General features: G+C 30.0%; 5 protein-coding genes across 6 annotated transcripts in view; all 5 read right to left on the reverse strand.

Moving 5' to 3' along the window:
* Positions 1–14,136, reverse strand: part of LOC107486650 (UDP-glycosyltransferase 83A1) — a 54,847-nt gene extending 40,711 nt beyond the window's left edge. Inside the window, exons 1-2 of one of the 2 annotated variants that reach the window (XM_052260897.1) lie at positions 13,590–14,136; positions 12,178–13,027 (exon numbers count right to left, since the gene is read on the reverse strand). In XM_052260897.1, the coding sequence (XP_052116857.1) occupies positions 12,178–13,027; positions 13,590–14,073 (1,334 nt within the window). In that variant the 5' untranslated portion in view covers positions 14,074–14,136. Of the gene's footprint in view, positions 1–12,028; positions 13,028–13,589 lie in introns of those variants that run through there. The other variant, XM_016107207.3, reaches the window with a different exon arrangement.
* LOC107486651 (UDP-glycosyltransferase 83A1-like) lies at positions 1,302–3,298 on the reverse strand. Its single transcript, XM_016107208.3, has 2 exons — positions 2,812–3,298; positions 1,302–2,137 (listed from the first exon to the last, which is right to left on the reverse strand). Exons 1-2 carry the CDS (start codon positions 3,296–3,298, stop codon positions 1,302–1,304), a joined length of 1,323 nt encoding a protein of 440 aa, XP_015962694.1.
* A 1,819-nt stretch (positions 14,137–15,955) lies between the features above and the next one.
* LOC107486648 (UDP-glycosyltransferase 83A1-like) lies at positions 15,956–17,970 on the reverse strand. Its single transcript, XM_016107205.3, has 2 exons — positions 17,214–17,970; positions 15,956–16,887 (listed from the first exon to the last, which is right to left on the reverse strand). The coding sequence occupies exons 1-2, from the start codon at positions 17,707–17,709 to the stop codon at positions 16,025–16,027; spliced, it is 1,359 nt and encodes a 452-aa protein (XP_015962691.1). The 5' UTR covers positions 17,710–17,970; the 3' UTR covers positions 15,956–16,024.
* A 295-nt stretch (positions 17,971–18,265) lies between these two features.
* On the reverse strand, positions 18,266–20,523 carry LOC107486649 (UDP-glycosyltransferase 83A1). The gene is made up of 2 exons (XM_016107206.3): positions 19,958–20,523; positions 18,266–19,252 (listed from the first exon to the last, which is right to left on the reverse strand). The coding sequence occupies exons 1-2, from the start codon at positions 20,430–20,432 to the stop codon at positions 18,387–18,389; spliced, it is 1,341 nt and encodes a 446-aa protein (XP_015962692.1). The 5' UTR covers positions 20,433–20,523; the 3' UTR covers positions 18,266–18,386.
* A 2,155-nt stretch (positions 20,524–22,678) lies between these two features.
* On the reverse strand, positions 22,679–25,005 carry LOC107486647 (UDP-glycosyltransferase 83A1). The gene is made up of 3 exons (XM_016107203.3): positions 24,404–25,005; positions 23,818–24,255; positions 22,679–23,308 (listed from the first exon to the last, which is right to left on the reverse strand). The coding sequence occupies exons 1-3, from the start codon at positions 24,897–24,899 to the stop codon at positions 22,872–22,874; spliced, it is 1,371 nt and encodes a 456-aa protein (XP_015962689.1). The 5' UTR covers positions 24,900–25,005; the 3' UTR covers positions 22,679–22,871.
* Between the last annotated feature and the right edge of the window lie 1,441 nt (positions 25,006–26,446).

Genomic DNA, 26,446 nt, shown 5'->3' on the forward strand with positions numbered 1-26,446 from the left:
TAAATAAGATTGATAAATTTTAATTTTTTTTATTTTTTTAGTATTATGGTATTTTGTTTAATTGTTCATCCAGTATTCCAATTACAAGTTTTGAACTTGAACCTTACTTAAGTTCTATTAAGGTTTAATTTGGTAAAATTTTTATTTTTTATTAAAAATAATTTATAAAAATTAACTTTTAAAATATAATTTTTTAAAAAGTATAGTATTTATATTTAATAAATTAAATTAAAAATAATTTTTAATAAACACAAGTAGTAACAATTACGTTTAGTGAAATAGTTTATAAAATTTAAAAATATTATAAAAGACATAAATTTAAACGTTAAATTTAAAAATTAGTTAATATATGAGGTTATATTAGACTTTTAATTTTGAAAAAAAGTTTTATCTTAATTATTTTCAAAAGTACTCTAATCTTTTAAAAACTATAAGTACAAACGTATAATATTTTTTATTTATCAAACACAAAATGATAAATTTATACTTTTAAAAAACACCAACACTTTTTCGAAAAAATTTTCCAAATCAAGCCTAAATCGCTTACCACTTTTGAGTTTTGATCAATGTTTATATTTTTTATCCTAGTGAAAAAATGTATATGTTTCAATATTTTATATATTTATACTCAAAATGACAGTTAGGTTAACCCGGAAGGCCAGAAAATGTCGATGGTTCGTCGATCATCATTTTGAATATGGAGAAAATTTAAAATTCTAAGTCAATTATTCTGATTTTCGAGGTACTTACAAATCAATAAAGTATTAATCATTTTAGCCAGAGTCATAAGATTTGGGATCTTATCTAGTATTCACCATGTGCCAATGATATTAAGAACCGTGTAGGAAATTAGATTTAAAATGATAAAAATTTAGGTATAATTATTTTCACAAAATTATTTTCACGTGAAGTCCATAAATAAAATTTTTTAGATGATTTGATATAAAGAAAATTATTTGTGAGTTTTTGCGGTTTAAAATATATAACAAATATGTAATTGTGTGTAAATGTAACAAATACAATTCGGACACAAAATATACATTACATCTTGTAATAGAGTGAAAAATATCATTTATTAACCCACCATACACTTTTCCATTTTTCCTTCAATTTATTATTTTTACTTAACGATAAAGTAATAAGGTTAAAACTCAGGTGCGGTCGACTTCACGTGAAATTGATAGTTGAGAGCCGTTAGATGAAAATTTAGCCAAATCAGTCAAATCATCTAACCACTCTCAACTATCAACATTACGTGAAATCAATCGCACCTGAATTTTTACCAAGTAATAATATCATTCTCATTCCTTGACCCAATTGATGAACTCATTGAGATTCTTATCACCTTCAACTTTGTTCTTGATCATCATTTCCTTGAGTTTCAACGATCTCTCTTTAATTCCTTCATCTTCAAATAACATTTCCACCTTCTTCTTTATCTCTTCCCTTGATACCAATCCATTTTCATCCTTCTCAAATTCAATCCCAACTTTCCACACATCACAAATATATGTCTTATTAATGATTTGGTCACTACAAAAAGGCCAACACAAAAAAGGGACACCGCAACACACACCTTCCATAGTCGAATTCCAACCACAATGACTAACAAAACAAGCTATGGAAGGGTGACTCAAAACTTTCTTCTTTTGCATCACCCAACCAACAATTTTACCTTTATTTCCCTTAAAATTTTCCGGGTATAATAATGGGTTATTATTATTATTTTTGTTAATAACCCAAAGAAAAGGCTTGTTAAGAAAATCAAGTCCAAGAGCGAGTTCCTTGAATTGTTCCTTACTAGGTGATACCATGCTACCAAATGAAATGTATACAACGGATTTTGGTGGTTGCTGATCCAGCCATTCTTGGCATGTTTTTTCTTCACTTTTGTTGTAATTAGTTGCAATCAATGGACCTATTGGTACGAGATTTGGTGATATGGAAAAGGGTCCTGGCTCAAGATCAATGGTTGTGTTGCAAAGCCACCATTTTGCTAGCTTTAGGGTTTGAATCTCTTGCTTCATGTGATGGAAGTAGAAAGTGTTATCCAAACAGTACCATGGCATGGCACTTGCATCTATCATAGGCATGTTTGAGCACAACTTAATTTTCTCATGTTCTTTGCTTAGAAGTCCTGATGAAATTCCAAAGAGATAATTAACTATATATATAAGATATAATTGCTTGGGACTTATATTTATAAATGTATTTAGATATTGGTGAAAACTCAGATCCAGTCGACTTTGCGTGAAGTTGATAGCCGAGAGCTATTAGATGAAAATTTAGTCAATCAGTCAAATCATCTAACGGCTCTCAGTTATCAACTTCATGTGAAGTCGACTGCACATGAGTTTTCCCCTTAGATATTTCTGTGCACTTTTTCTAGAAATTCTTAAAAAATAATCATACTCAACTTTTATGGGATTTATTAAATTTAACTCAATTCTTTTCTATTTTAAAATATACATGAATTTTCTTTGAATTTTATTTATATAAATTGTATTTTGAGTATAACAATAAATAAAAATAAATGTCATACATGCAGAAAAATAAATGAGAGTCATAATAAATTTTATTAAATAAAATATATCTTCGGTTTTATCTATATATTATAAACTACATAAATAAACACAGATCATATTGATAAGTTAAATAAAAAATAGATTAGATTAAGAGATTTTTTGCTTTAAAAACACATAAAAACTTTCTCTTCATGAATAGTACATATTATATGAAAATTAATATTTCTGAATGAGTTTTACATTTTCAAGTGATTAAATTAACATAATTAAGTAAAATATTTCTTACCATTTTGAGAATCTATAATTCCCTCATCAATGAGCCTCTGCATGGAATCAAAGGAGGCCAAGGAAGTTGCTGAGGCAGGCCAGAACAAAGCCCCTTTGAGGCCCAAATCGAGAGCAACTTGCAAGGCCCAACCCATGTTCTTTGTGACAATGACACAAGTAATCTTGTTATCACTATCCATAGCATTCACATCTTCTATAAACTTTGGAAGCATAGCCACCATTGTGGTTTTTATGGACAATATAACCTTGGGCTGATCACTTCCATCATCTTCAGGGCCCAACCCATCTGGTAGGGACACCACTCTCATTTGTGATTTTACAAATTTACCTTCACTTGCAGCCCTATTCACCCTATTGAAGTTGTTATCTGAGGTCAAGAAAGTGATTTTGTATCCATTTGTGGCCAAAACTTGACAAAATTGAAAAAGGGGACTAATATGTCCTAGGATTGGGTATGGTATTGCTAGAAAATGTGGTATCCCCATGCCTCTTAGATAATGGATCAATAAAAAATTGCAAAGAACAAGTTTTGTGTGTGTATGTTGTTTAGAATAATTGTTGATTTGTTATTATATAAAGGATTCACACATTGAATCTGCCAAATGCCAATATTGATGGACAATTTATATCTTTTCAAGTCAAAATAACGTATGCTCTAGGTTTGATTTAAGAAAATGTTATTTGGCATATTTCAAGTCATAACGTATGCACTGGATTTGATTTTAAAAGCTATATTTGGTAATTGGTATATGAAGAATGTCCTTAGAGAAACTTTCCAAAAGAAAATTTCTAGAGAATAGTCCTATATTTAGATGTATAAGAAAAATTATAAGAAAAACTGCTTTAGTTGACCAATAAGTTTTAAGCTCATGTATTGTCAATAATTCTATTTTTCATCATTCTTTTCTTTACAAAAAGAAGAAAGCATATATACTTGCTTAACGTAACTCATAAAATAAAGCTAACAATGACTTAGTATTCATGGATGGTCATAGAGTGAGCAATACTTCACAATTTTGATTTGTATTGTTTTTGTCTAAAGTCTCTAATACGTTGTTGATTTGTTAAATGGAGTTGTTATAGATGACAAAAACTAAACATATTCTAAAAAGACATCCATTTTGAGTTCACATTGTTAATATAAAAAAATTTTAATTTTGTTCTATAAATATATTTGTAAATGTTCATTGACTTTAAAACTGTATTTGTTTTGGGAGACTGATACTGAGATTAAAGACTAATGCTTAATATTATGTTGGTGATAAAAAATTTAAACTAAAATTTTAGTGATGAGATACAAAATTTCACTTCCTTTAGTATAAAAATTTAATTTAGTCTTTTATTTTTCAATCCTTATCTCTCTTCTAAACACAATCTAAGAGTATATGTTGTGCCTAGGGCTGGAAGTGAGCCGAGATGAGTTGAGCTAGACCAAGCTCAAGCTCGACTCACCAAAATTGAGCTTGACTTACGACTCGACTCATTAACAATCGAGCCTATTTTTTAAGCTCAAGCTCGACTCACCGAAAGCTTACGAGTTGGCTCAAGCTCACGAGCTGACTCAAATAATAGAAACATAAATACAAAATCTATAATTTTATATCAATAAATTATAACTTATATATTTTAAAAAATATTTAAAAAGAACAATTTTATATATTGTTTATCTATCAATAAATATAAATTTTTTATTTATGTTCAACATCAAAATTATATGTAATAAATAAATATAAAATTTTAAATAATTAAAATCATTAATATATATAATTATATATTACTATTTCATATGCATATATATTATATTAAAAGTATATATATATAAAATCGAGTCAGCTTACGAGCTAATGAACTGAACTTATCTATACTCAAGTTCGACTCATTTAATTTATGAGCTCAATTCTAAGTTCAAACTTGACTCACCAGCTCACGAATTCAGTTTATCGAACTATTAACAAATCAAGTTTAAGTTAGCCTATGAACTGACTTGACTGACTTGACTTGCTTCAAACCCTACATGTTCTTATATCATAAATGATTGATAACTGATTTCTAATATTTATATACCATTACTATTTACAAGTTATAATTTGAAAAAGCGAAAACTAATAATATGATACAAAGGTAATTAAATAAAATAAAAATCTTAAATGTTTAACCCTTAAATATCTATAAATTTTGGACACTTGTAAAATTTGCTTATGTTAGTTTAATAATAAAAAAAAAATACTGACAAATGCCTTAAGAATGCATGCTAAAATTATTTTAGAAACTTCCAAAATTTTTTCTTCATTAAATATACAATGAATACATTAAAATCTCCAAATATTTAAATTTCCAATACAAACTTTATTTAAAAAAAGAAAACTCTAAACAACACACTTATTAGCAAATTCCTACATCTATTTAAGCCAAATAAAAGTAAATTTTACAAATGTTAAATAGTTTTCAATTTACACTAACGTTTCTACTAGTAGTAGCCACTGGTCACAGTAAAGATAGTAAGAACAATGCCGTCGGCGGCTCACACTACTAAAAGTAGACACTGACACCTCATTGAGTCTGAATTTTTTCATATATCACTGACACTACTAATAGTTTTCATATTATGAGGTAAACAATTCATTAATAAAAAAACCCAACTAGTTTGCAAAGAAGCAGCAATCAAGACTAGAAAATGAAACAAATGTCTCATAATATTTTTTATCTTATGACTAATGGTTAACAAATCATCATATACTAAGTTACAGATCCAGAAAAATGCACAAGAGATCCAATTTTCATCATGATTTACATCTGATTACAATGATACCATGGATCTACTAACAAAATCAGCCATGTGGTAGGAAGCAGGCCAGGCGCCATACATCCCTTGAAAACATTGCATTATATACAGAATATGACAGCTTATAAAAAATATTTCATTCTGTCATCTCTCCTCATGGCATTATATACAGCTTGGACCTGAAAATGCAACAAACAGATCAAGGTTTTTCCCTCTCTTTTTTCATTAATATTAATAATAATATTAATAATATTAATAATATTAATTAATCAAATTTGTAATTACCCTTCAATCCCCCACTATTTACAAAATTTAAATGTCATACAAGTATATGCATAAAGAATGTGTCACTAAGATTAAACATTTTTTAGTGTAAATTTTAAAGTTCTAACGAAGTAATAGGTGTCTAATCGATTAAACCTATACTCCATATGCTAGTATCAAAAATCACACACATTACTTATACCTTCCAAGTTCAAGAGTTTACAATTTTAAGCACTTATATGGCCTTGTGCTCATCCTGGTTTCATGAATATTTACGAGAATAAAACCTCTAAAATTCTCGATTAGAGCGGCACCACTCTTATATTCATATAGGTGGAATCTTTTGATAGATAATATTATCATTCTATTAAGAGTTTAAACTCACCCTCCTAATTTATTGTAAATAGCACTAAATCCTATACCTTAGTGCTCCAATTGCTAAATAACTTGTTATTACCCATTAAACCTTGAAACTAGTGGTCTACTAGAATAAGGTTGGGTTCCCATCATTTAGCAATAATAGGTTTTAATCCCATTTTAGCAGTAGATTCTTTGATTTTTATCCCTTGACAAACCTTTAGTCAAAGGGTCTGCTAAATTTTCTTGAGATCTTACATAAGTGATGGTAATTACACCATCATCTATTAGTTGCCTCACAAATTTATGTCTCAAACTTATATGTCTAGACTTTCCATTATAAACCTTATTATATGCTCGAGACATGGTTGATTCACTATCACAGAAGATTGAAATGGCTGTCGTCTGCTGTGGCCACAACTTTATATCATATAACAAATTTCTTAACCATTCCACTTCTTTACCTACGGCTGATAAAGCTACAAACTCAGCCTCCATAGTAGAATGTGTAATACATGTTTGTTTCTTTGAGGCCCAACTTATTGCTCCACCACCTATGGTGAAAATCCATCCTGAAGTGGATTTGTTATCACTAAGATTTGTAATCCAACTTGCATCGGAATAACCTTCTAAAACTGCGGGATAATCACTATAATGTAATCCCAAGTTTATGGTTTTCTTGAGATAACCAAGAACTCTTGTTATAGCTTTCCAATGTTGATTGCTGGCTTTCCTGTAAACCTTGATAATTTGCACACAGCAAATGCTATATCAGGTCTAGTACAATGCATTGCATACATTAAACTTCCTATAGCACTAGCATATTCTAATTGTGCTATAGATCTTCCCATGTTTCCTTCTAATTTAAGATTAGGATCATACGGCGTATTGGATTCTTTAATTGTGAGATGATCAAACTTTTTCAATACCTTTTTAATATAATGAGATTGACTTAAAGTAAAGCCAACTTCATTCTTATGTACCTTAATGCCTAATATTGTATCAACTTCATTCAAATCCTTCATCTTAAATTTAGAAGTTAGATACTCCTTCGTTATACGAATTCCTTCTAAATTTGTTCCGATGATTAACATATCATCAACATATAAACAAATAATTACTCCATAATCTTTAGTAAATTTTGAGTAAATACATTTATCCGCACTATTATGTGAGAAGCCATTTGATAACACCACTGAATCAAACTTCTCATGCCATGGTTTAGGCGCTTGTTTTAGCCCATACAAAGACTTAATTAATTTGCAAACTTTCTTTTTATTTCCGGGTAGCACATAGCCTTCCGGTTGCTCCATATAAATTTCTTCATTAAGATCTCCATTTAGAAAAGCCGTTTTAACATCCATTTGATGTATATGAAACTTATGTATGGATGCTAATGCTATAAGAGTCCTAATAGAAGTCATTCTTGCCACAGGTGCGTAGGTATCAAAATAGTCTAGACGTTCTTGTTGTCTAAACCCCTTGGCCACTAACCTTGCTTTAAAGGTTTGTAATGAACCATCAGTATTATACTTTTTTCTAAATACCCACTTACATCCTATAGGCTTTGATCCTGGAGGCAAATCAACCAAGACCCAAGTATTGTTAGATAATATTGAGTCCATTTCATCATTTATTGCTTCTTTCCAAAAAGTAGAATCCCTTAAAGCCATAGCCTCTTTGAATGTTTGAGGATCACCCTCTATGTTCATAACAATAGGAATCTTGTTTGTTACAAAATTCCTAGTTTCTTCTACCAAAAAAGGTGATAGCCTGAGAAAAAATAAAATCTGGACCCAAGTCCTTTTCTTTTCTTACTCTCAAACTCTTCCTTGGTTCAATCAACTCTTTGTCGTTTAGACGTTTATTATTTTGATTATTTATTTCTTGTGAAATATTAGTATCATTTTGGGGATACTCTGAATTAGAAGTTGAATCATTGATAAATTTATTTTCAATAAATTCTACTTCTCTTGATTCAACAACTACATTAGACACTAAGTCTAATATTCTATATGCTTTAGAATTTCGAGCATATCCTATAAAAGTGCCTTTTATGGCTCTTGGCCCCAATTTGGTTCTCTTTCGATCAGGAACTCGATAAAAGGCTAAACACCCCCACACTTTAAGATAATTTAAATTAGGTTTCCTTCCTTTCCAAATTTCATAAGAAGAAACCTTTCTATGTCTTGATGGTATCCTATTATGGATATGACATGATGTCAATAATGCTTCACCCTACAAATTGTAAGGCAATTTTGCATTTAGTAACATTGAATTAACCATATCCACTAAGGTACGGTTATTTCTTTTCGCCAAACCATTTTGTTGCGGAGTATATGGAGCGGAAGATTCATACACAATACCATGTAATTAACAAAAGTGATCAAATTCATTAGAAAAATATTCTCCACCTCGATCACTACGAAGAACTTTTATTTTCTTATCATGCATATTTTCTACTTCCATTTTATATTTCTTAAACATTTCAAAAGCTTCATCTTTATTTCTAAGCAAATACATATAAGTAAATCTAGAACAATCATCAATGAAAGTTATAAAGTATCTTTTTCCTCCTCTAGTAATATTGCCATTTAGCTCACAAATATCACTATGAATCAATTCTAATAAATGTGTATTTCTTTCAACCTTAGGAAAAGGTTTCTTAGTAATTTTAGATTGTATGCAAATATCACATTTCTTACTAAAATCCTTGTTACTAAGATCAATATAGTTATTCATTTGCATATATTCAATTGATTTGTAATTTAAATGTGCTAATCTATTATGCCATAAATCACAAGAATCAACAACATACAAGGAAACATTCACTTTATTAATACTAAGTTTAAACATGCCTTCAGTACAATATCCTTTTCCTATGAATACATCATTCTTAAGCAATATCACTTTATCGGATTTCATTACAACTTTAAATCCTTCTTACACAAGAGACTAGTAGAAACTAAATTTTTTCTCAAATCTGGAACATGAAGTACATTTATTAAACTTAATTTCTTTCCAGATGTAAAATTTAATTCCACACTTCCTTGACCACAAACTTTGGCTGAGTTGTCATTGCCCATCAAGACTTCTCTATTGTTCATTTCTTCATATGTTTTGAATTGGTTGCGATCATTGCAAACGTGAAAAGTAGCACCAGAATCTAACTACCACTCAAGTGATTTTTCTTGTGTTGCTATGTTGACTTCTATAACCATGCCAATATGCATGTTTTATATTTTTTCTGCAACCATAGCAATTAGATCATTCTCTTTCACTAAGTTAGTCTTTGGTGCTTCCTTTTTCAGAAATATACTTTCTTTGATATAATGTCCTTTCTTGTGACAACGATAACACTCTCTTTGTCTCTTCTTGTCTTGCTTTGAATCTTTAGAGAACTTTCTTTTCTTCTTATTGGTGTTGTTTTCACCAATATGATTCACTTTAGAACTTTGAGAAAGATACACAGCATCACGTTTTCGAGTTTCCTCCTCTATACGTATATGCCTTAGTAATTTCTCAATTGTGAAGTCCTCACCAAGATGTAAAAGTTTCTTCCTATAACCATTCCAAGATGAAGGCAATTTTGAAATAATTGCTCCAACTTGTAATGATTCAGGGATCACCACTTGTAGATCACGAAGTCTACTTACAAGGATTTGTAATTCATGAATTTGATCCATGACAGGCATAGTATCATTCATAATAAATTCAAAATATTTCATCATAATAAGCTTATATGTTCCTTGTTGTTCGGTATTGTACTTTTCTTCCAAAGATTTCCAAATCTCTAATGGTGATTGAATTGACATGTAGAGATCATAGAGTCGGTCGGATAAAGTATTGAGAATATGACCTCGACATGCAAAAGTATCTTCATCACGTTTCTTTTTCAATTGAACAATCTTTTCTTTCTCTTCTGGTGTGGAATTTTCAGCGGCATCGGCAATTGGTGTAGTCTTTGGGTCAATCACATATGCAAGATTGAGATCTGAAAGAAGAAACATCATCTTGTCTTTCCAACGGTTGAAGTTCGTTCCATCAAAGCGATCTAATTTGACAAACTCTTGATTCATGACCTTGAACGTAGTGTTTTGATCTTGTGCCATCTTCAAGAAGTATCTCTCTAAAATTGTTGGGTATATGAAGATGGTAAGATGACAAAATCTTATATTTGTGTAGTGGTTTCAAGGCACGATTAGATCGCTTTCTTTAGAGAGATATTTGTTCCCACACTTAGTTGCTATAGGGTTGATGACAATACTCTCCCAGGATACAATGAAACCTAAGAATTTCTTAATTAGCAATAGTAAGAAATTATCAACTCTCTTGAACAAAGAAAATCTCTTAATAGTAGTGTAAATTGTACGCTTAGTACTTCATTTCTGAAATAGTGGACAAGGACTTATTTATACATATTGCACGTAGTAATTATGATTAGTTACGTATACAAATGGTTGTGTCATTTCTATTACCAATTGATACAATGTTTTGAATATATATAACTCTTAAAGAGTTGTGTCCTTTTAGTCAATAGACATAATGTTTTGAACATACACAATCCTTAAAATATTATGTCCTTTCAACCAAATGGTACAAAACGGTTAATAACCGTTTATTAATATTAATAATATTAATAATAATATTAATAATATTAATAATATTAATTAATCAAATTTATAAATATCCTTCAATTCTTAAGTCATATATAACTACTAGTGGGTCTTTAATTGTATTTTCAATGTTTAGTGGGACTTTAAATGTTTAATAGATTAGGAAGAAGTTCCATTTAGTTTTGGTAATTAAATTTTTAATGTTTAGTGGTTGTTTTTAACAGAGTAAAGTAATAAATACTTAATGGATTCAATAATATGTCATCCACTTATTCAATAATATTTTACCAGGGAACCTTGTGGTGATCGTTCTGGTCTTATTGACATTTTGTGACAATCAAAATCAAAACTTATCACTCATCTTTTCGTCTATTCTTGAATGTAACATTTATATCCTTCTATTAATAAAAAAAAACACACTTTTGATTCGCTGCAATACTCATATAAAAAAGATGTGCTTAAATAGTAAAATTCCTTATAAAATTACATTTCACTTATTTACAGATCCATGAACATCATTAATCAAAATACAATGAGATTTTCAACAAAATTTCATTTTATTTATTCGAAATTTTGTCTAGGACTCACACGGATTGAATATAGCTTAAAATTCTATCCAATCCGTACTGTACTCATCAGATCGGATCGGATACGATATTCGTAATTTTTTAGGCCAGATCCTATTCGATCTAATTCGCAAATATGCGAATCGGATCGGATATCGGTATATCCGCATAATTAAAAAAAAGTTTTCAAATTCCATTTGGCTATTTTTACAAAAAACATTCATTTTTCACCTGTTTAAGCATATTTAATTCTAAAATATTATCAATAAAATTTCTCTTGAATAACAAAAAAAAAAATAATAACACAAGATTTAAGTTTAATTATTTTAAGTCAAAGTACAACATAAAAAATAAAAAAACAAGATATCATAAAATTCATAAAACAACACACTAAAATTCATATCACATTAGGGTTTATTTTCTTAAACTATGCTATTTATATGTGATGTACGGATATGTTGATTTGCGGATCGGATCCGCGGATATCACTGTCAAATTCACAATCCGATCCTACCATAGTGTAGATCAGATCCGATCCGATCCGATGGCCCTACAAATCGGATAATATCTGCAAAATTCGGATCGAATGTGGATAATTACCGCGGATATATGGATATTATTCGATCGATATGTAGCCTTAATTTTGCCTATCACGAAACCATAAGATCATCAAAAATTTCAAAATGCAGGCAACTCCCAAATCTAAAGTTACCAAAAATAATCACATTAGTTAATAGTCCTTAGCCCAGTTGATGAACTTGTCAAGATTCTTTGAAGACCTACCACCTTCTACCAAGTTATTCAGTGTCACTTCCTTCAGCTTCAATGATCTTGCTTTTATCTCTTCATCCCCAACCAATTCCTCCACCTTCTTCTTTATCTCTCCCCTTAATACTAATCCATTTTCATCATCATCCTTCTCTACTCCCAATCCAACCTTCCAAAAATCACAAATATAAGCCTTGTTAACAAATTGATCACTGAAATGTGGCCAACACAAGAAAGGAACCCCACTACACACACCTTCAACAGTCGAATTCCAACCGCAATGACTTACGAAACAAGCAATTGCAGGGTGGTTTAGTACTTTCTTCTGTGGACACCAACCCACAATCTTACCTTTACTTCCTTGAAATTCATCTGGGTATGCATTATTTGATTTATTTCCATTCTTATCATTGTTACTACCTGTTCTTACAACCCAAAGAAAAGGCTTGTTAATGAGATCGAGCGCGAGCGCTAACTCTTTGAATTGGTTGGATTCCATAACTGCCAAGCTACCAAATGAAACATAGACAACAGATTGAGGTTGTTGTTGATCCAACCATTCTAAGCAGGTTGTGTCTTCTTGCCAGAATGAAGAGCTTTTGTTGTTGTTGTTGTTGCTGTCATTAGTAGCTTCCATTAATGGACCAATTGGAAGGAATCTTGATGATATCTCAAGTGCACCAGGCTCAAGATCACAAGTGGTGTTGCAAAGCCACCAACTTCCCAACAACTTCATTGTTTGTGTGTCTTCTGCCATGTGATGGAAAAAGTTCTTGCCAAGGCTACACCATGGCAAATTTGCTGTGTCCATCATAGGTGAATTTGGTAAGAGTTGAAATTCTTGTTTCCTTATTGGTAGTCCTGTAATGCCCGGAAGCAAAATTAAGAAAAACTTTATAGAAGATTTTATTAAAAGTTGAGTAGTCAAAGGTTAAAGTTTCCCAAAAAATTTTAAAATGGGTATTTTAATATCCAACAAAATTTTATTCTCTAAAATTTTCAAGAATTATTTGTTGAAGTTGCTTTCAATCAAATTGTTAATATTTTAATCGAATAAATACGTTCTTAACAAATTTTATTATAAGACAATCAAATATAAAAATATTATTATAAGATAAATTAGTTATGGGAGGACCAATTTTAAACACTTTTAGAACTAATTTAAATATTTATTTAATTTTAAGTAGGTGGTTACTTCTATGAAAATGTTTTCACGTGAAAAACTGAAAATGATATTGTGAACTGTGAGATAATTTGACATCTCTAATAATTCATTCTATCTTCTTCATATCAAAATGTCTTTAAAAATTAATTACCTTTTAGTTATACAAATTACTTAATAAGTAGATCCAATAGTATTTAACTGATGCAATTTAGAGAAGTAAAATCCATAAATGAAACTCATAATGGGTGAATCTCTTACCCGTTTGAGAGTCTATAATTCCTTGATCAATGAGGCTTTGGATGGAATAATATGAGGCCAATGAAGTTGCTGAGGCAGGCCAGAGAAATGACCCTTTAATCCCCAAATTGTTTCCAACTTCCAAGGCCCACCCAATGTTCTTGGAAACAAGAATACATCTGATCTTGTTCTCACCATTGTTGATGTCTTGTATGAGTTTGTGGAGCTTAGGAGGCATGGTGTTCCTCATTGACAAAATCACCTTTGGTTGGTCACTTCTATCATCTTCAGGGTCCAACCCATCTGGGAGTGTCACAAAGTTTATCATCTTTGATGATCCAACATCATCATCACTAGGAATCTTCACTCTCTTTTCGATGAATTCTGAGATCACAAAAGTGATTCTACAACCATGTTTGATTAAAACATAGGAGAACTGAAGAAGGGGATTCATGTGTCCTAGAATTGGATATGGCATAACAAGAAAATGTGGATTATTGCTCATTGTGTGTGAACAAGCTAAGAGGGATGGATGGATTACTATTGATGTTTTTGTTTGTGTTATGATTAACCTTAGATATAAAAATGTGCACTTTATACTACATTGGAGCTTCTTGATTTATTACCACGTGATTGTTTGTCGGATCAGTTGTGTTTAGTCAAACCGTGGGTCTCAAGAATTTGAACTACAATTATTATAGAATAAAAGAGTTTTGAGTACTTAAACTCTTATATTTTGTGTTGCTACAAATTTTATCAATTTTGAATTTTAATGTGTTTATTTTATTATCAAATTGAGTTTTCTAGTTCATAAGTATTTTATTTTTATTTTTATTTTTGAAGTGTTTAAAATATTTGATCTGCTAATAATGATAATAATAAAAACAAAAATACTGTTTTTTTTTTAAATTGTTGGTCCCTTTATGATGAGGATAGGGTCACGCACCTCTGATACCAACAAAATATAAATTAAAGTCTATACAATATATTATTGGACACTAAGGAGTTTAGTCAGATGAAAAAAATTCCTCACGGCATTGTACCTGTGTAACTAAAAAGAAAAAATGAATTTGGCTGCACCAAACTCAAATTTATTATTATTATTATTATTATTATTATTATTATTGAAAAAATGAATTTGGCTACACCAATAATTTGTATTATCTTAAAATAATAATGTTAGGAACTCGAAATGTCTTTTTTTTTTTAATCGTGTTATCCTTTGTAAAAATAAATAAGAGTTGGTTAGATATGACTCATGTGATTAAACACTCAAATTGAAATTGGTTTTGATAGGTAGACAATGACTTTCGTAAACAATGTGAATAATAGGTTCTAGAATTGATTCAATAAGGTAAAAAAACACTCCACCTCTAAATTATTTCATAAACCTTAACATTAGGATAATCATCTGTATACTTAGTAAATTAAACATCCAGCCATTGTTAACTGTGCATAAGTAAATATAATTATCTACATGCCTATTAAATTGAATATTCGACATATCCATTGTTCACATTGTTTAGTATTTTTATTGTCTACCTATACTTTTCTAACTGAAATAGCTAATTCTGTTTTATCCTCCATTTCTGATTCTCTCACTCTCTTCATCTCTTCTTCTTGTTGAGCTGAATTTCAACATGTTGCGTTGAGTTTCAACAATTTGTAGTAAGAGAAGTGTGTAACTCTGATCTTATTTTGAGAGTGACTATTCTGTAACTTTATTTGTAATAAGTATGTAACATTCCGAAATTCTCCCTCAACAAGTCAAGTTTGGCAGATAATGCTTTATTTTCTGTAATAACATTAACATGTGATTATCACTTAGTTATTATTCTTTTATGGTCCAATTTGAATATCAAATTAAAATGAATATTTTTATGTATAGAAAAACAACTTCAGCCAAATGATGTGTTGTATGTTTTGTTTCCTTATACATACATACATTAGACAATAATATAATGTTGTGTTTCACCGTCGCTACAAGCAACTACTCATCATCATGTGAAAAACATTGTTTAAAAAGAAGCAGTGACCAGTGGCCACATTTGTCATCTAGCATCTAATTTCAAACTTGCTGATTGGACTTTGAAATAATTAATCTAGTTTAATAGATATGCAACAATCAAAAGATGTTTACCGTGTATAATATGTAATCCAAACTTTACGTGATTAGCACGAAATTAAATGGATAATATTTTTAACTTTTTCTGCCTCAACTATAGCCACCAAAAATTCAACTTGGTTTAGTCGAGTGGTCAATTCATTCGTCTGTTTAAACAAGTGTCGAGGATTCGAATCTCATCTTGTGCATGTAGCAACTTATTGACTAGCGATACACCCTTAAATGAAACTCAAATTACGAAACAAAATTATTATTAGTAGAAAATAATATTGTAATTCTAATTTGTCACTTTTTTTTTTCATTCAAATATCAAATAGGGTATATATTATCATCATTTTGCCCAATTGATAAACATTTTATGATTTTTTGAAGACTGGCCAGCTTCAACTAAGTTGTTCCTTATCACTTGCTTCAATTTCAAAGACCTTTCCTTTATGGTTTCATCTTGAAGCAATTGCTCAACCTTCTTCCTTATCTCTTCCTTTGATATGAATCCATTTTCATCTTTGTCTAGTCCAATTCCAACTTTCCACACCTCACAAATGTATGACTTGTTCCAAAATTGATCACTGGAAAATGGACAACACGAGAATGGAACACCACTGGACACACTTTCAATAACTGAATTCCAACCGCAATGACTTATGAAACAAGCAATTGCAGAGTGGTTCAGTACTTTTTTCTGTGGTGCCCAACTAACAATTTTACCTTTACTTCCATGAAATTCATTTGGGTATGTGTTATTTCCCTTGTTATCATCATTACTTGTTCTTACAACCCAAAGAAAAGGCTTGTCAATGAGATCAAGTGCAAGTGCTAATTCTTTGAGTTGGTTAGATTCCATAACTGCCAAGCTACCAAATGAAATATATACAACAGATTGAGGTTGTTGTTGATCCAACCATTCTAAGCATGTTGTGTCCTCTTGCCAAAATGAAGAACTTTTGTTGTTGTTGTTGTCACTTTCAATCAATGGTCCAATTGGTAGGAACTTTGGTGATATGGAGAATGCTCCTGGCTCAAGATCATAGGCACTATTGCAAAGCCACCATTCTGCTAATTCCATATTATGCATCACATCTTGCACAATATTATCAAAGAAAATCTTACCTAGGCTAACCCATGGTAAATTTTTTGTGTCCATCATAGGCATATTTGGAGAAAGTTGAATTTCTTGTTTCTTGGTGGGGATTCCTTCAATGGAAAAAGGAAAAAAAAAGCCTATAAAGCTCTCATCACACATTTAATTTATGGTAATACAGAGACAATAATCTAAAGATAGTTTATTTAACTCAACATCTATAATTACATATTTATTACATTTAATATTACTCAATTATTTCAGCAGTAACTAAAAAATGCAAAATAAGATAACTGAATATAGGCTATTTCAAACTGATTTTACAGTAAATGAAAATAAACTTAGGATATGAAAAATGATAGGTAGAAGTTTAAATAAACACAAGTTATTTAGTAAAGAAAATTACTGTGACAAAAAGAAGTAAATATACTATTCTTACCATCTGAATCAATAGTTCCATCATGCATGAATCTTGGGATACAATAAACGGAGGCTGAAGTAGTTGCTGAGAATGGAAAGAGAAAAGCTCCTTTGATTCCCAATTTGTGAGCAACATGCAAGGCCCAACCCATACTAATTGTGACAACAATGCAAGTGATTTTATTATTAACATCCAAGGCATTGATATCTTCTATGAGCTTTGGAAGCAAAAGAGGCATGGATCTTTCCATAGAGACAAGCAATTTCACAATATCACTTCTATCATCTTCAGGGTCCAAACCATCTGGGAGAGTCACAAAATTTATGTTTGAACAACCTTTGAGGTTGTTGTCTTGTGCATAACCAGCAGCAATTTTAGCCCTTTTGTGGCTGAACTCAGTGTGTAGGAAAGTGACCTTGCAACCATGTTTGGTTAGAACATTAGAGAATTGTGTTAGGGGATTAATGTGTCCTAACACTGGAAATGGTATAGCAAGAAAGTGAGGGATTCCCATTTTGCAAATGAAAAATGTTGTGCTGAGAGAAAGAGAGAATAAATAAGTATATGCTATTGTTTTGAGTAGCTATATGATATTATGATGAATCCATTGTATATATATATGCAATTAAAAATTATGTATTGCACAAAACATGGCCCTGAAAACAGGGGATTGGTCCAAAGACTCGAAGCACAAGACTTCTTACTTAGAAATTTTTTTATAAAAATTAATTTAAAATAGTTGTCCTATGTCATCTAGCAACTAAGTTCAAATTGGTTATTTGGGAACATAGTTACATGATTTCACTAATTAAGTATTATACTGTGTATCAATTTGCATATTAATTTATCTGCCTATTAGAATGTTATATATGTATATTTTTTACATAAAATATTTTACATATCGTGTATTGTATACTGTATATTCTTTTAGAGTCTAAACATATTACGTTACATATAATTATAACTATGTTTTAGATTAACTAAAAGAATGTTTAATATATTTTTTTGACAAGAAAATGCTTTTGTTAAAAATAATACAAGAAAATCACACAAAACCATATCTTAGTAGTGTTTAGTTCTAGATAATTTTGTGTTCAAAGATTCAAATATAATGAATTTTCAAATTAAACAATAATACACTGAAAACAAATCCAAATTAAGTTCCAAATTATTATACATATCATTGTATTACTATTTTGCCCAATTGACAAATTTTTCAAGATTTTTTGAAGATTGGCCACCTTCACCTAGGTTTTTCCTAGTCACTTCCTTCAATTTTGAAGACCTTTCTCTTATGCCTTCATCACCAAGTAATTGCTCCACCTTCTTCCTTATCTCTTCTTTTGATATGAATCCATTTTCATCCTTGGCTAATTCCATTCCAACTTTCCACACATCACAAATATATGATTTATTCCAAAACTGATCAATAAAAAATGGCCAACACAAGAAGGATACTCCACTATATACACCTTCAATAGTAGAATTCCAACCACAGTGACTTATGAAGCAAGAAATAGCAGCATGTTGCAATATTTTCTTTTGTGACACCCAACTAACAATTTTACCTTTATTTCCATGAAATTCATTTGGAAATGCATTATTTTTATCATCATTACTACCTGGTCTTACAACCCAAAGAAAAGGCTTGTCAATGAGATCAAGTGCAAGTGCTAGTTCTTTGAATTGGTTGGATTCCATTACAGCTAAGCTACCAAATGAAACATATACAACAGATTGAGGTTGTTGTTGGTCCAACCATTCTAAGCATGTTGTGTCTTCTTGCCAGAATGAAGAACTTTTGTTGTTGTTGTTGTTGTTGTCACTTTCCATCAATGGTCCAATTGATAGGAACCTTGGTGATATGGATAATGCTCCTGGCTCAAGATCATAGGCACTATTGCAAAACCACCACTCTGCTAATAATTCCATAGTTTTCATTTCTTGCACAAGGTGCTTGAAGAACTCATTGCCTAAGTTACACCATAAGACATGTTTAGGGTCCATCTTTGGCATATTTGGGAAAATTTGAATTTCTTGTGATTTGATGGGGTTTCCTGCATTGGCAAAGTAAATTTAAGAAAATATAGAGTTTTACTCAGTACTAATTAATAACTCAAGTATATGAATAAAGGGATATAAAAACAAAAAGTAAAAAAGGTGGGGGGGGGGAGACTTAAACAAGAAAAAAAAAGTAAGAATGTAATGGAAAATTCTTATTAACATGTTATTATTATTATTTCAAAAAAAATCTTGCATATAAAACATTAACCACTAAACCAGTTATTTTGTATTTGTAAATAAATATATATACTAGTTTATCTTATTTTTAATCTGAATTTATATTTTGTATTTTAATATATATTTTATACCGACAATAAATTTAGTGACTGATTTTTAGTATAAGTAGATATTATTTTTATAGCATATTTATTTAGTAGAAATTAAAGATTCAAAAAAGATATTATTTAATTATAAAAAACAGGAAAAAAATCTAAAATGTGTTTAAATTTTACTTCAGCTAAAGATATAAGTTATAAATAGCTATTTTATGAACTTAGGTAACCTTTTTTCCCCATGGATAATTTTTTGAAGGTAGCTAGGTAGAGCAAGACTTCAAATATTCTCTCTTAAACATTCAAGTATATGGGTTAAGGTGTCTTATTTCACACAGCTAAAGATATTTTAATCAAAATTATCCACTAATAACAACTTTGGTACTACCAATACATATATGTATGTATGTAAATTATTATTCTTACCATCTGAATCTATAATTCCATCCTTCATGAGCTTGGGAATGAAATGAACTGAAGCCAAAGAAGTAGCTGAGAAGGGAAAAAAAGCAGCACATTTAATTCCCAATTGGTGACCAATTTCCAAGGCCCAACCCATATTAACTGTCACAAGAATACAAGTGATCTTGTTCTCAAAATCCAAAGCATTGATATCTTGTATGAGCTTTGGAAGCAAAGAAGGCATGGTGCTTTTGATGGAGTGAAGAACCTTGCTAAGGTCACTTCTATTATCTTCATGGTCCAAACCATCAGGGAGTGTGACAAACTTTATCATCTTTGATGATGATTCATCAATTTTTGCTCTTTTGTGGTTGAATTCAGAGTTGAGAAAAGTGACCTTGCAACCATAATGTTTGGCTAGAACATTAGAGAGTTGTGTAAGGGGATTAATGTGTCCTAGCACTTGAAATGGTATTGCAAGAAAGTGAGGGATTCCCATTTTTCAAAGAAAATGGGAGGAAAGAAAACAATTACTTTTAGATTAATTAAGAACTTATAGAAATATTCTGGGAATGAATTAAAATTGTATACTATGTTATGTATATGCGGTTGCATGTTGAGGAGTTCAATTTGGATATGAATACTTGAGACATTGATCACTATGTTCTGCCATATGCACGATGGGGATTGGACATATAATATAAGATCAAGTAAAGGATATGGATGATATGATAAATATATGTCAGAAAGAGAAAGGTTTGTTTTGGAATCAGTAAGTGTTAAACCAACCAGTGTTTGTGTGATTTTGAAATCAAATTTGTATCTAGTTTGTATCGTTTCCTATGCATATTGTTCGAACTAAACCAATCATATATATTTTTTTATTAAAATCTTTTGTTGGTTTGCATATAATGATATTATAATAGTGGTTATAATGGTTATTTTTGCAATATTTAAATGAGAAATCATCAAATCAATGTCATCAAGCATGTAGTAAGGAAACTTGGACCACATATGAGAGGTGCCTGCATGCCAGTGAGTCAGTGACATATCAAACGATTTGGTTATTTTATTTTAGAGAAAATTTCACTCCCCTCTCATGTGAGATGCTAAAATGACATTTCCCTTTCCTTTATTTTATAAATGTACATTTTCCTCCCTTCTAACTTTTAAAAAACCTCATTTTTAATCCATTTTAAACTTTTTGTGTTAACTAATGTTAACTTTATCCATTTCAGTGGTAAGATTTTTTATTTAATGTTAAAATAATATATATTAATATAAAAAAATTAATAGTAAATATAAAAATAATTGTTAACAAAAATTTTAGTAAAATCACAATTTAATAATTAAAAAATTATTGAAAAATAGGTATCTTAGAAAAAAATAATTTAATTATTAATTTTTTTAAAAATATTTCGTTAAAAATACAATTTAATTAATAAAAGAATAATTTATTAAAGGATATTTTGGTAAGCAAAATTTAATGATAAAAAATAAAATTTTTGTTAATGGATATTTTTTTAAAAAATAATTTATTTTTTTCATAAAAAATAGATAAAGTTAACATTATTAACACAAAAAATTTAAAATAGATTAAAGAGGAGGTTTTTTAAAAGTTAGAAGGGAGGAAAATGTACATTTATAAAATGGAGGGGAGGAGAGTAATATTTTAGCATCTCACAGGAAAGGGGAGTGACATTTTCTCTTTATTTTATTATCTCTTAATTTCTTCGTTGTTCTTCCTCTTCTTTTGTATGGATATCATTGGAGGCAATGACAATGAAGTTGAAAACTCAAGACTTAGCACTTAAATGCGAAAATGATAATACTAAAATATATAATTTTATCTGTACAAGAAAATTCTAAAAAAGAATTTTAGATTTAATTAATAAGCTGTTTGTAAATTATTGAAAAAAATTTTTGTTGATAATATTTTTTAGGTTTTTTTTGTATTTCTTCCTTAAGATGACCAAAGAAGACCTTGCCAAGTGTGTGCCATGAAAAGTGTGTTGGATCCATCATAGGCATGTCTCCAGAAAAATTAATTTCCTTTTTTTTGGTGGGGTTTCCTGATATTTCAGAGAAGAAAACATCAAGAAATAATAAATGAAAATATACTTTTATTACTTAGTAAATAAAATAAATTAGGAAGACATAAAGAAAGCAAGCAAGTTATAGATTTGATTTTAGGGGTGGTAATGGGTAGAGTAGGGTAGGGTTTAGATTCAACCCTAATTCTATTCGTAGATTTAGATTTAGTTTTTTTATAAATTAAATAATAATAATGTATCATATTAACAAAAAAGTTAAAATTTATTTTATTTAACATTCATTAATTAATAAACTCAGAAAGTTAAATTTTAACAAGAAACTCAAAAAGTTAAATTTTAATTAGTTATTATTAATTAATTTTTTTTGTAATTTTTTTATTTTCATATTTCTAGAAAATTTATAATTTAAAATTAGAATTTAAGTTTTAAAATTTAAATAAAAAGATCATTTTAAAAAATTAATTGATATTAGTTAAAAAATATTAGATCCTTAATTGAATTCAAAAAGAATAAGTATATAATTTAGAGTTTAAAATTCAGCCACCAGTATAAAATATATTTAGAATACAAATATATATTAAAAAAAAATTAAATTACACATATATTTATACACAAATATATTAGTAACTAATTTTGATTTTAATGTACGAATAACATTTTTGTAAATTAAATTTTGTCCACATAATACGACTCATGAAACAAGAGAAATTTTATTAAGTGTATTACACTTGTCTCTCTAACTCAAGAACTTTAATTCATTAACGAGATAGGGAAATATCATCATCATCTTAGCTTTAATGCTTATTCTATCAAGATCTATATTGAAGATAAAAATGAATTTTCAACCTAACACAGGCAAAGAAATAAAAATTTATTTTCCAATATTATTTTGCCCAATTGACAAAATTTTCAAGATTCTTTGTAGATTGGCCACCTTCTTCAGCTAGGTTGTTCCTACTCACTTGTTTCAATTTCAAAGATCTTTCTCTTATGCCTTCATCACCAAGCAATTGCAACACCTTCTTATTTATCTCTTCCTTTGATATGAATCCATTGTCATCCTTGTTCAATCCCAACCCAACTTTCCAAATATCACAAATATATGATTCATTCCAAAATTGGTCAATGAAAAATGGCCAGCACAGAAAAGGAACACCACTATATACACCTTCAATAGTAGAATTCCAACCACAATGACTTATGAAACAAGCAATGGCAGAGTGGTTTAATATCTTTTTTTGGGATACCCAATCAACAATTTTACCTTTTCTTCCATGAAATTCATCTGGGTATTTGTGGTTTCTCTTGTTATCCATATTATCTGTTTTGATGCATAAATACAATCACATGTATTAATAAATATAATATGACATACACATCAATGGGTAAGTATGAGAGTTTCCTAAAAATAAAAAATATCAATGCATTAATATTGAATATGTATATTAATTTAACAATGTTATGTATATATTAAACATCAACCAATAAATCAGTAATTCTTATAAAATATATATTAAAAATATATAAAATAATACATATAAATATATACAAATACAGATTAGGTGACTAATATTTTATGTACTATCTTTTGTATTAGTTCCATCTTTATCAGCATTTATGATTTATGATAATTGTTTCAAATCTTTTTTTAACAAATTGTACATTTTTAAATAATATTGTAGAAATCAAAGGATTATTACCGATAGAATGAAAATTTTATATTTTGGTTGAATAAATTATTCACAAAATAAGAAATCCCCAAGAAAAGAATTATATATATCTATATGAATGAATAAAATTGAAATATTTATTGATTATATATATATATACCTGGTCTTATAACCCAAAGAAAAGGCTTGTCAATGAGATCAAGTGCAAGTGCTAATTCTTTGAATTGGTTGGATTCCATTACTGCTAAAGTACCAAATGAAACATATAGAACAGATTGAGGTTGTTGTTGATCCAACCATTCTAAGCATGTTGTGTCCTCTTGCCAGAATGAAGAACTTTTGTTGTTGTTGTTGTTGCTGCTGTCACTTTCCATCAATGGTCCAATTGGTAGGAGCTTTGGAGATATGGAGAATGCTCCTGGCTCAAGATCATAGGCACTATTGCAGAGCCACCACTCTGCTAATAACTCCATAGTTTTAGTTTCTTGCACAAGGTGCTTGAAGAAGTCATTGCCTAAGTTACACCATAAAAAGTGTTTAGAGTCCATCATTGCCATATTTGGGGCAAGTTGAATTTCTTGTGATTTGATGGGGTTTCCTGCATTATTGGCAAAACAAATTTAAGAAAATATATAGAGTGGAGTTTTACTCTGTACTAATGAACTATCAAATATATAAATAAAAGTATCCACCACATGGCTGTGAAGGTTTAGATGATTATAATGATGCATGCAAGTTATTCTTACCATCTGAATCTATAATTCCATCCTCGATGAGCTTGGGGATGAAATGAACTGAAGCCACACTTGTAGCTGAGAAGGGAAATAGAGCAGCACATTGAATTCCCAATTGGTGACCAACTTCCAAGGCCCAACTCATATTAAATGTGACAAGAATACAAGTGATCTTGTTCTCAAAATTCAAAGCATTGATATCTTCTATGAGCTTTGGAAGCAAAGAAGGCATTGTTCTTTTGATAGATTGAAGCACTTTCATGCTGTCACTTCTATCACCTTCAGGGCCTAAACCATCTGGGAATGTCACAAACTTTATCATCTTTGATGATTCCTCATCATCATGATCTTGAGCAGCAGCAGAATTTTTTGCTCTTTTGTGGTTGAATTCAGTGTAAAGAAAAGTGACCTTGCAACCATGTTTTGCTAGAACATTAGAGAGTTGCAAAAGGGGATTAATGTGTGATGAAACTTGAAATGGTATTGCAAGAAAGTGAGGGATTCCCATTTTGCAAAAAAAATGAGGGGGAAAGGGGAATGTGATTAGATTAATAACTTGTTATGATATATGTGTGGTTGCATGTTGTTGAGGACTTCAATGAACACTTGAGAAATTGATGACACTATCTTCTGCCATATGCATGTGCACCATGGGGATCGGACATATATTATGTCAGAAAAAAGAAACGTTTGTTTCTGATTTGGTCAGTGCTAATTCACCAACAAGTGCTTGTGTTGTTTTAGAAATCAAATTAGTAGTTTGTATCAGTACCATTTCCTAGTTTGTATCGTATCATATACATATTGTTAACAAAAATATTTAAAAAAAAAATAAAATCAGTGACTATATATTTATATATAAATATATATTATTTATTTTATATATTGATGATTATCAGTGGCTAAGAAAAAGGAGTTGAATCTTGGCCTTTTTTTAGTTGAGTTTAACTTTCGTTTTTAATCAAGAGAACTTAGGAGATATTTTGTTTTTGTCTCCTATCTAGTTAGGAGATATTTTTTTTTGTCTCCTGAATTACATAAATAGTAAAAGAGCAGAGAAGAGACAGTGACACCCAAAAATATCTTGGTTCAGCTATTCAGTGCAATGTAGCCTACATCATCCATCACAATTATGATGAAATTTTACTATCTTTTTCACAAGGTACATACACCAATCTTTTTCTATGATATACCCAATTCTATCTGAGACAAATCCAGATTCCAACCCAATCTAAATTTGATTAGATCTCAATCTAACTTTCAACAGCAAAGTGCTAATCCAACTTGTAAAGGAATTCCCACAAGATCATGAAACAAAACAGAAAGATGTTTAAAGAAAACTGAGACATCTTAAAGTTTTTTCTCTAAGTTTAACTCACTTTCTTTTACCTCTTATTGACTTTTTCTTACAAATATCACCATGTTTACTTTTTTTCAATGAGACTCAAACAGACAAAATTGAGAAAAAGAAACTACTAAATGAGAACCATGAAGGAGAAGAACTAAACAAGTTTAGGAAGTTATGAGAACCGAACTCTGTGCTTAGTTCTTACGCTCTTGCCTTCAACCCTTGCCTGTTCACCCTTATTATAGAAGAGTGAAGTTTTCAAGGTTGAAACTAGTTCAAGGTCCATCCTGTCTTCTTCTCCTTCCTCTGAGCTTGCAGTGGCTTCGTCAGTGATGAGAGAGAAGTCCGAATCTGTTGCATGCAACTTACTCATTTCTTTCATCCTTATTCTTCAAGCTTTTTTAATCTTGACCGTAGAGCTTTGCTTTGGCTCCAAGTTTTGATTTGGACCGTAGATCTTCTGCTATCCAGATTTGACTTTGATTTCTGCATGGTTGCTTGATTTATGCTTGTAATTTTGTGGATTTTTTCTTGGTTCCTTGGTATAGCACAAAGGATTCATCTCTACATACAAGTGATTTTGTTATACAAGTCTTACAAGTCTTCTAATTGATATTACGCTCAAACGCGCTTGTTATGCACATATCTTTCACGCGCCTCTAACATATTTTTAATTTTTGAAAGGATTCCATTTCCTTTTTCGAATT

Source organism: Arachis duranensis, chromosome 4 (genome assembly GCF_000817695.3).
Source record: "Arachis duranensis cultivar V14167 chromosome 4, aradu.V14167.gnm2.J7QH, whole genome shotgun sequence".
Classification (NCBI taxonomy): Eukaryota; Viridiplantae; Streptophyta; class Magnoliopsida; order Fabales; family Fabaceae; genus Arachis; species Arachis duranensis.

Coding starts and splice junctions, on each gene's coding strand:
- LOC107486651 (XM_016107208.3), bottom strand. CDS start 3,298: ATGGGGATACCACATTTTCTAGCAATACCATACCCAATCCTAGGACAT. Junction 2,138..2,811: donor AATTATAGATTCTCAAAATG/GTAAGAAATATT, acceptor GAATTTCATCAG/GACTTCTAAGCAAAGAACAT.
- LOC107486648 (XM_016107205.3), bottom strand. CDS start 17,709: ATGGGAATCCCTCACTTTCTTGCTATACCATTTCCAGTGTTAGGACAC. Junction 16,888..17,213: donor TGGAACTATTGATTCAGATG/GTAAGAATAGTA, acceptor TTTCCATTGAAG/GAATCCCCACCAAGAAACAA.
- LOC107486649 (XM_016107206.3), bottom strand. CDS start 20,432: ATGGGAATCCCTCACTTTCTTGCAATACCATTTCAAGTGCTAGGACAC. Junction 19,253..19,957: donor TGGAATTATAGATTCAGATG/GTAAGAATAATA, acceptor TTGCCAATGCAG/GAAACCCCATCAAATCACAA.
- LOC107486647 (XM_016107203.3), bottom strand. CDS start 24,899: ATGGGAATCCCTCACTTTCTTGCAATACCATTTCAAGTTTCATCACAC. Junction 24,256..24,403: donor TGGAATTATAGATTCAGATG/GTAAGAATAACT, acceptor CCAATAATGCAG/GAAACCCCATCAAATCACAA. Junction 23,309..23,817: donor TCTTTGGGTTATAAGACCAG/GTATATATATAT, acceptor GCATCAAAACAG/ATAATATGGATAACAAGAGA.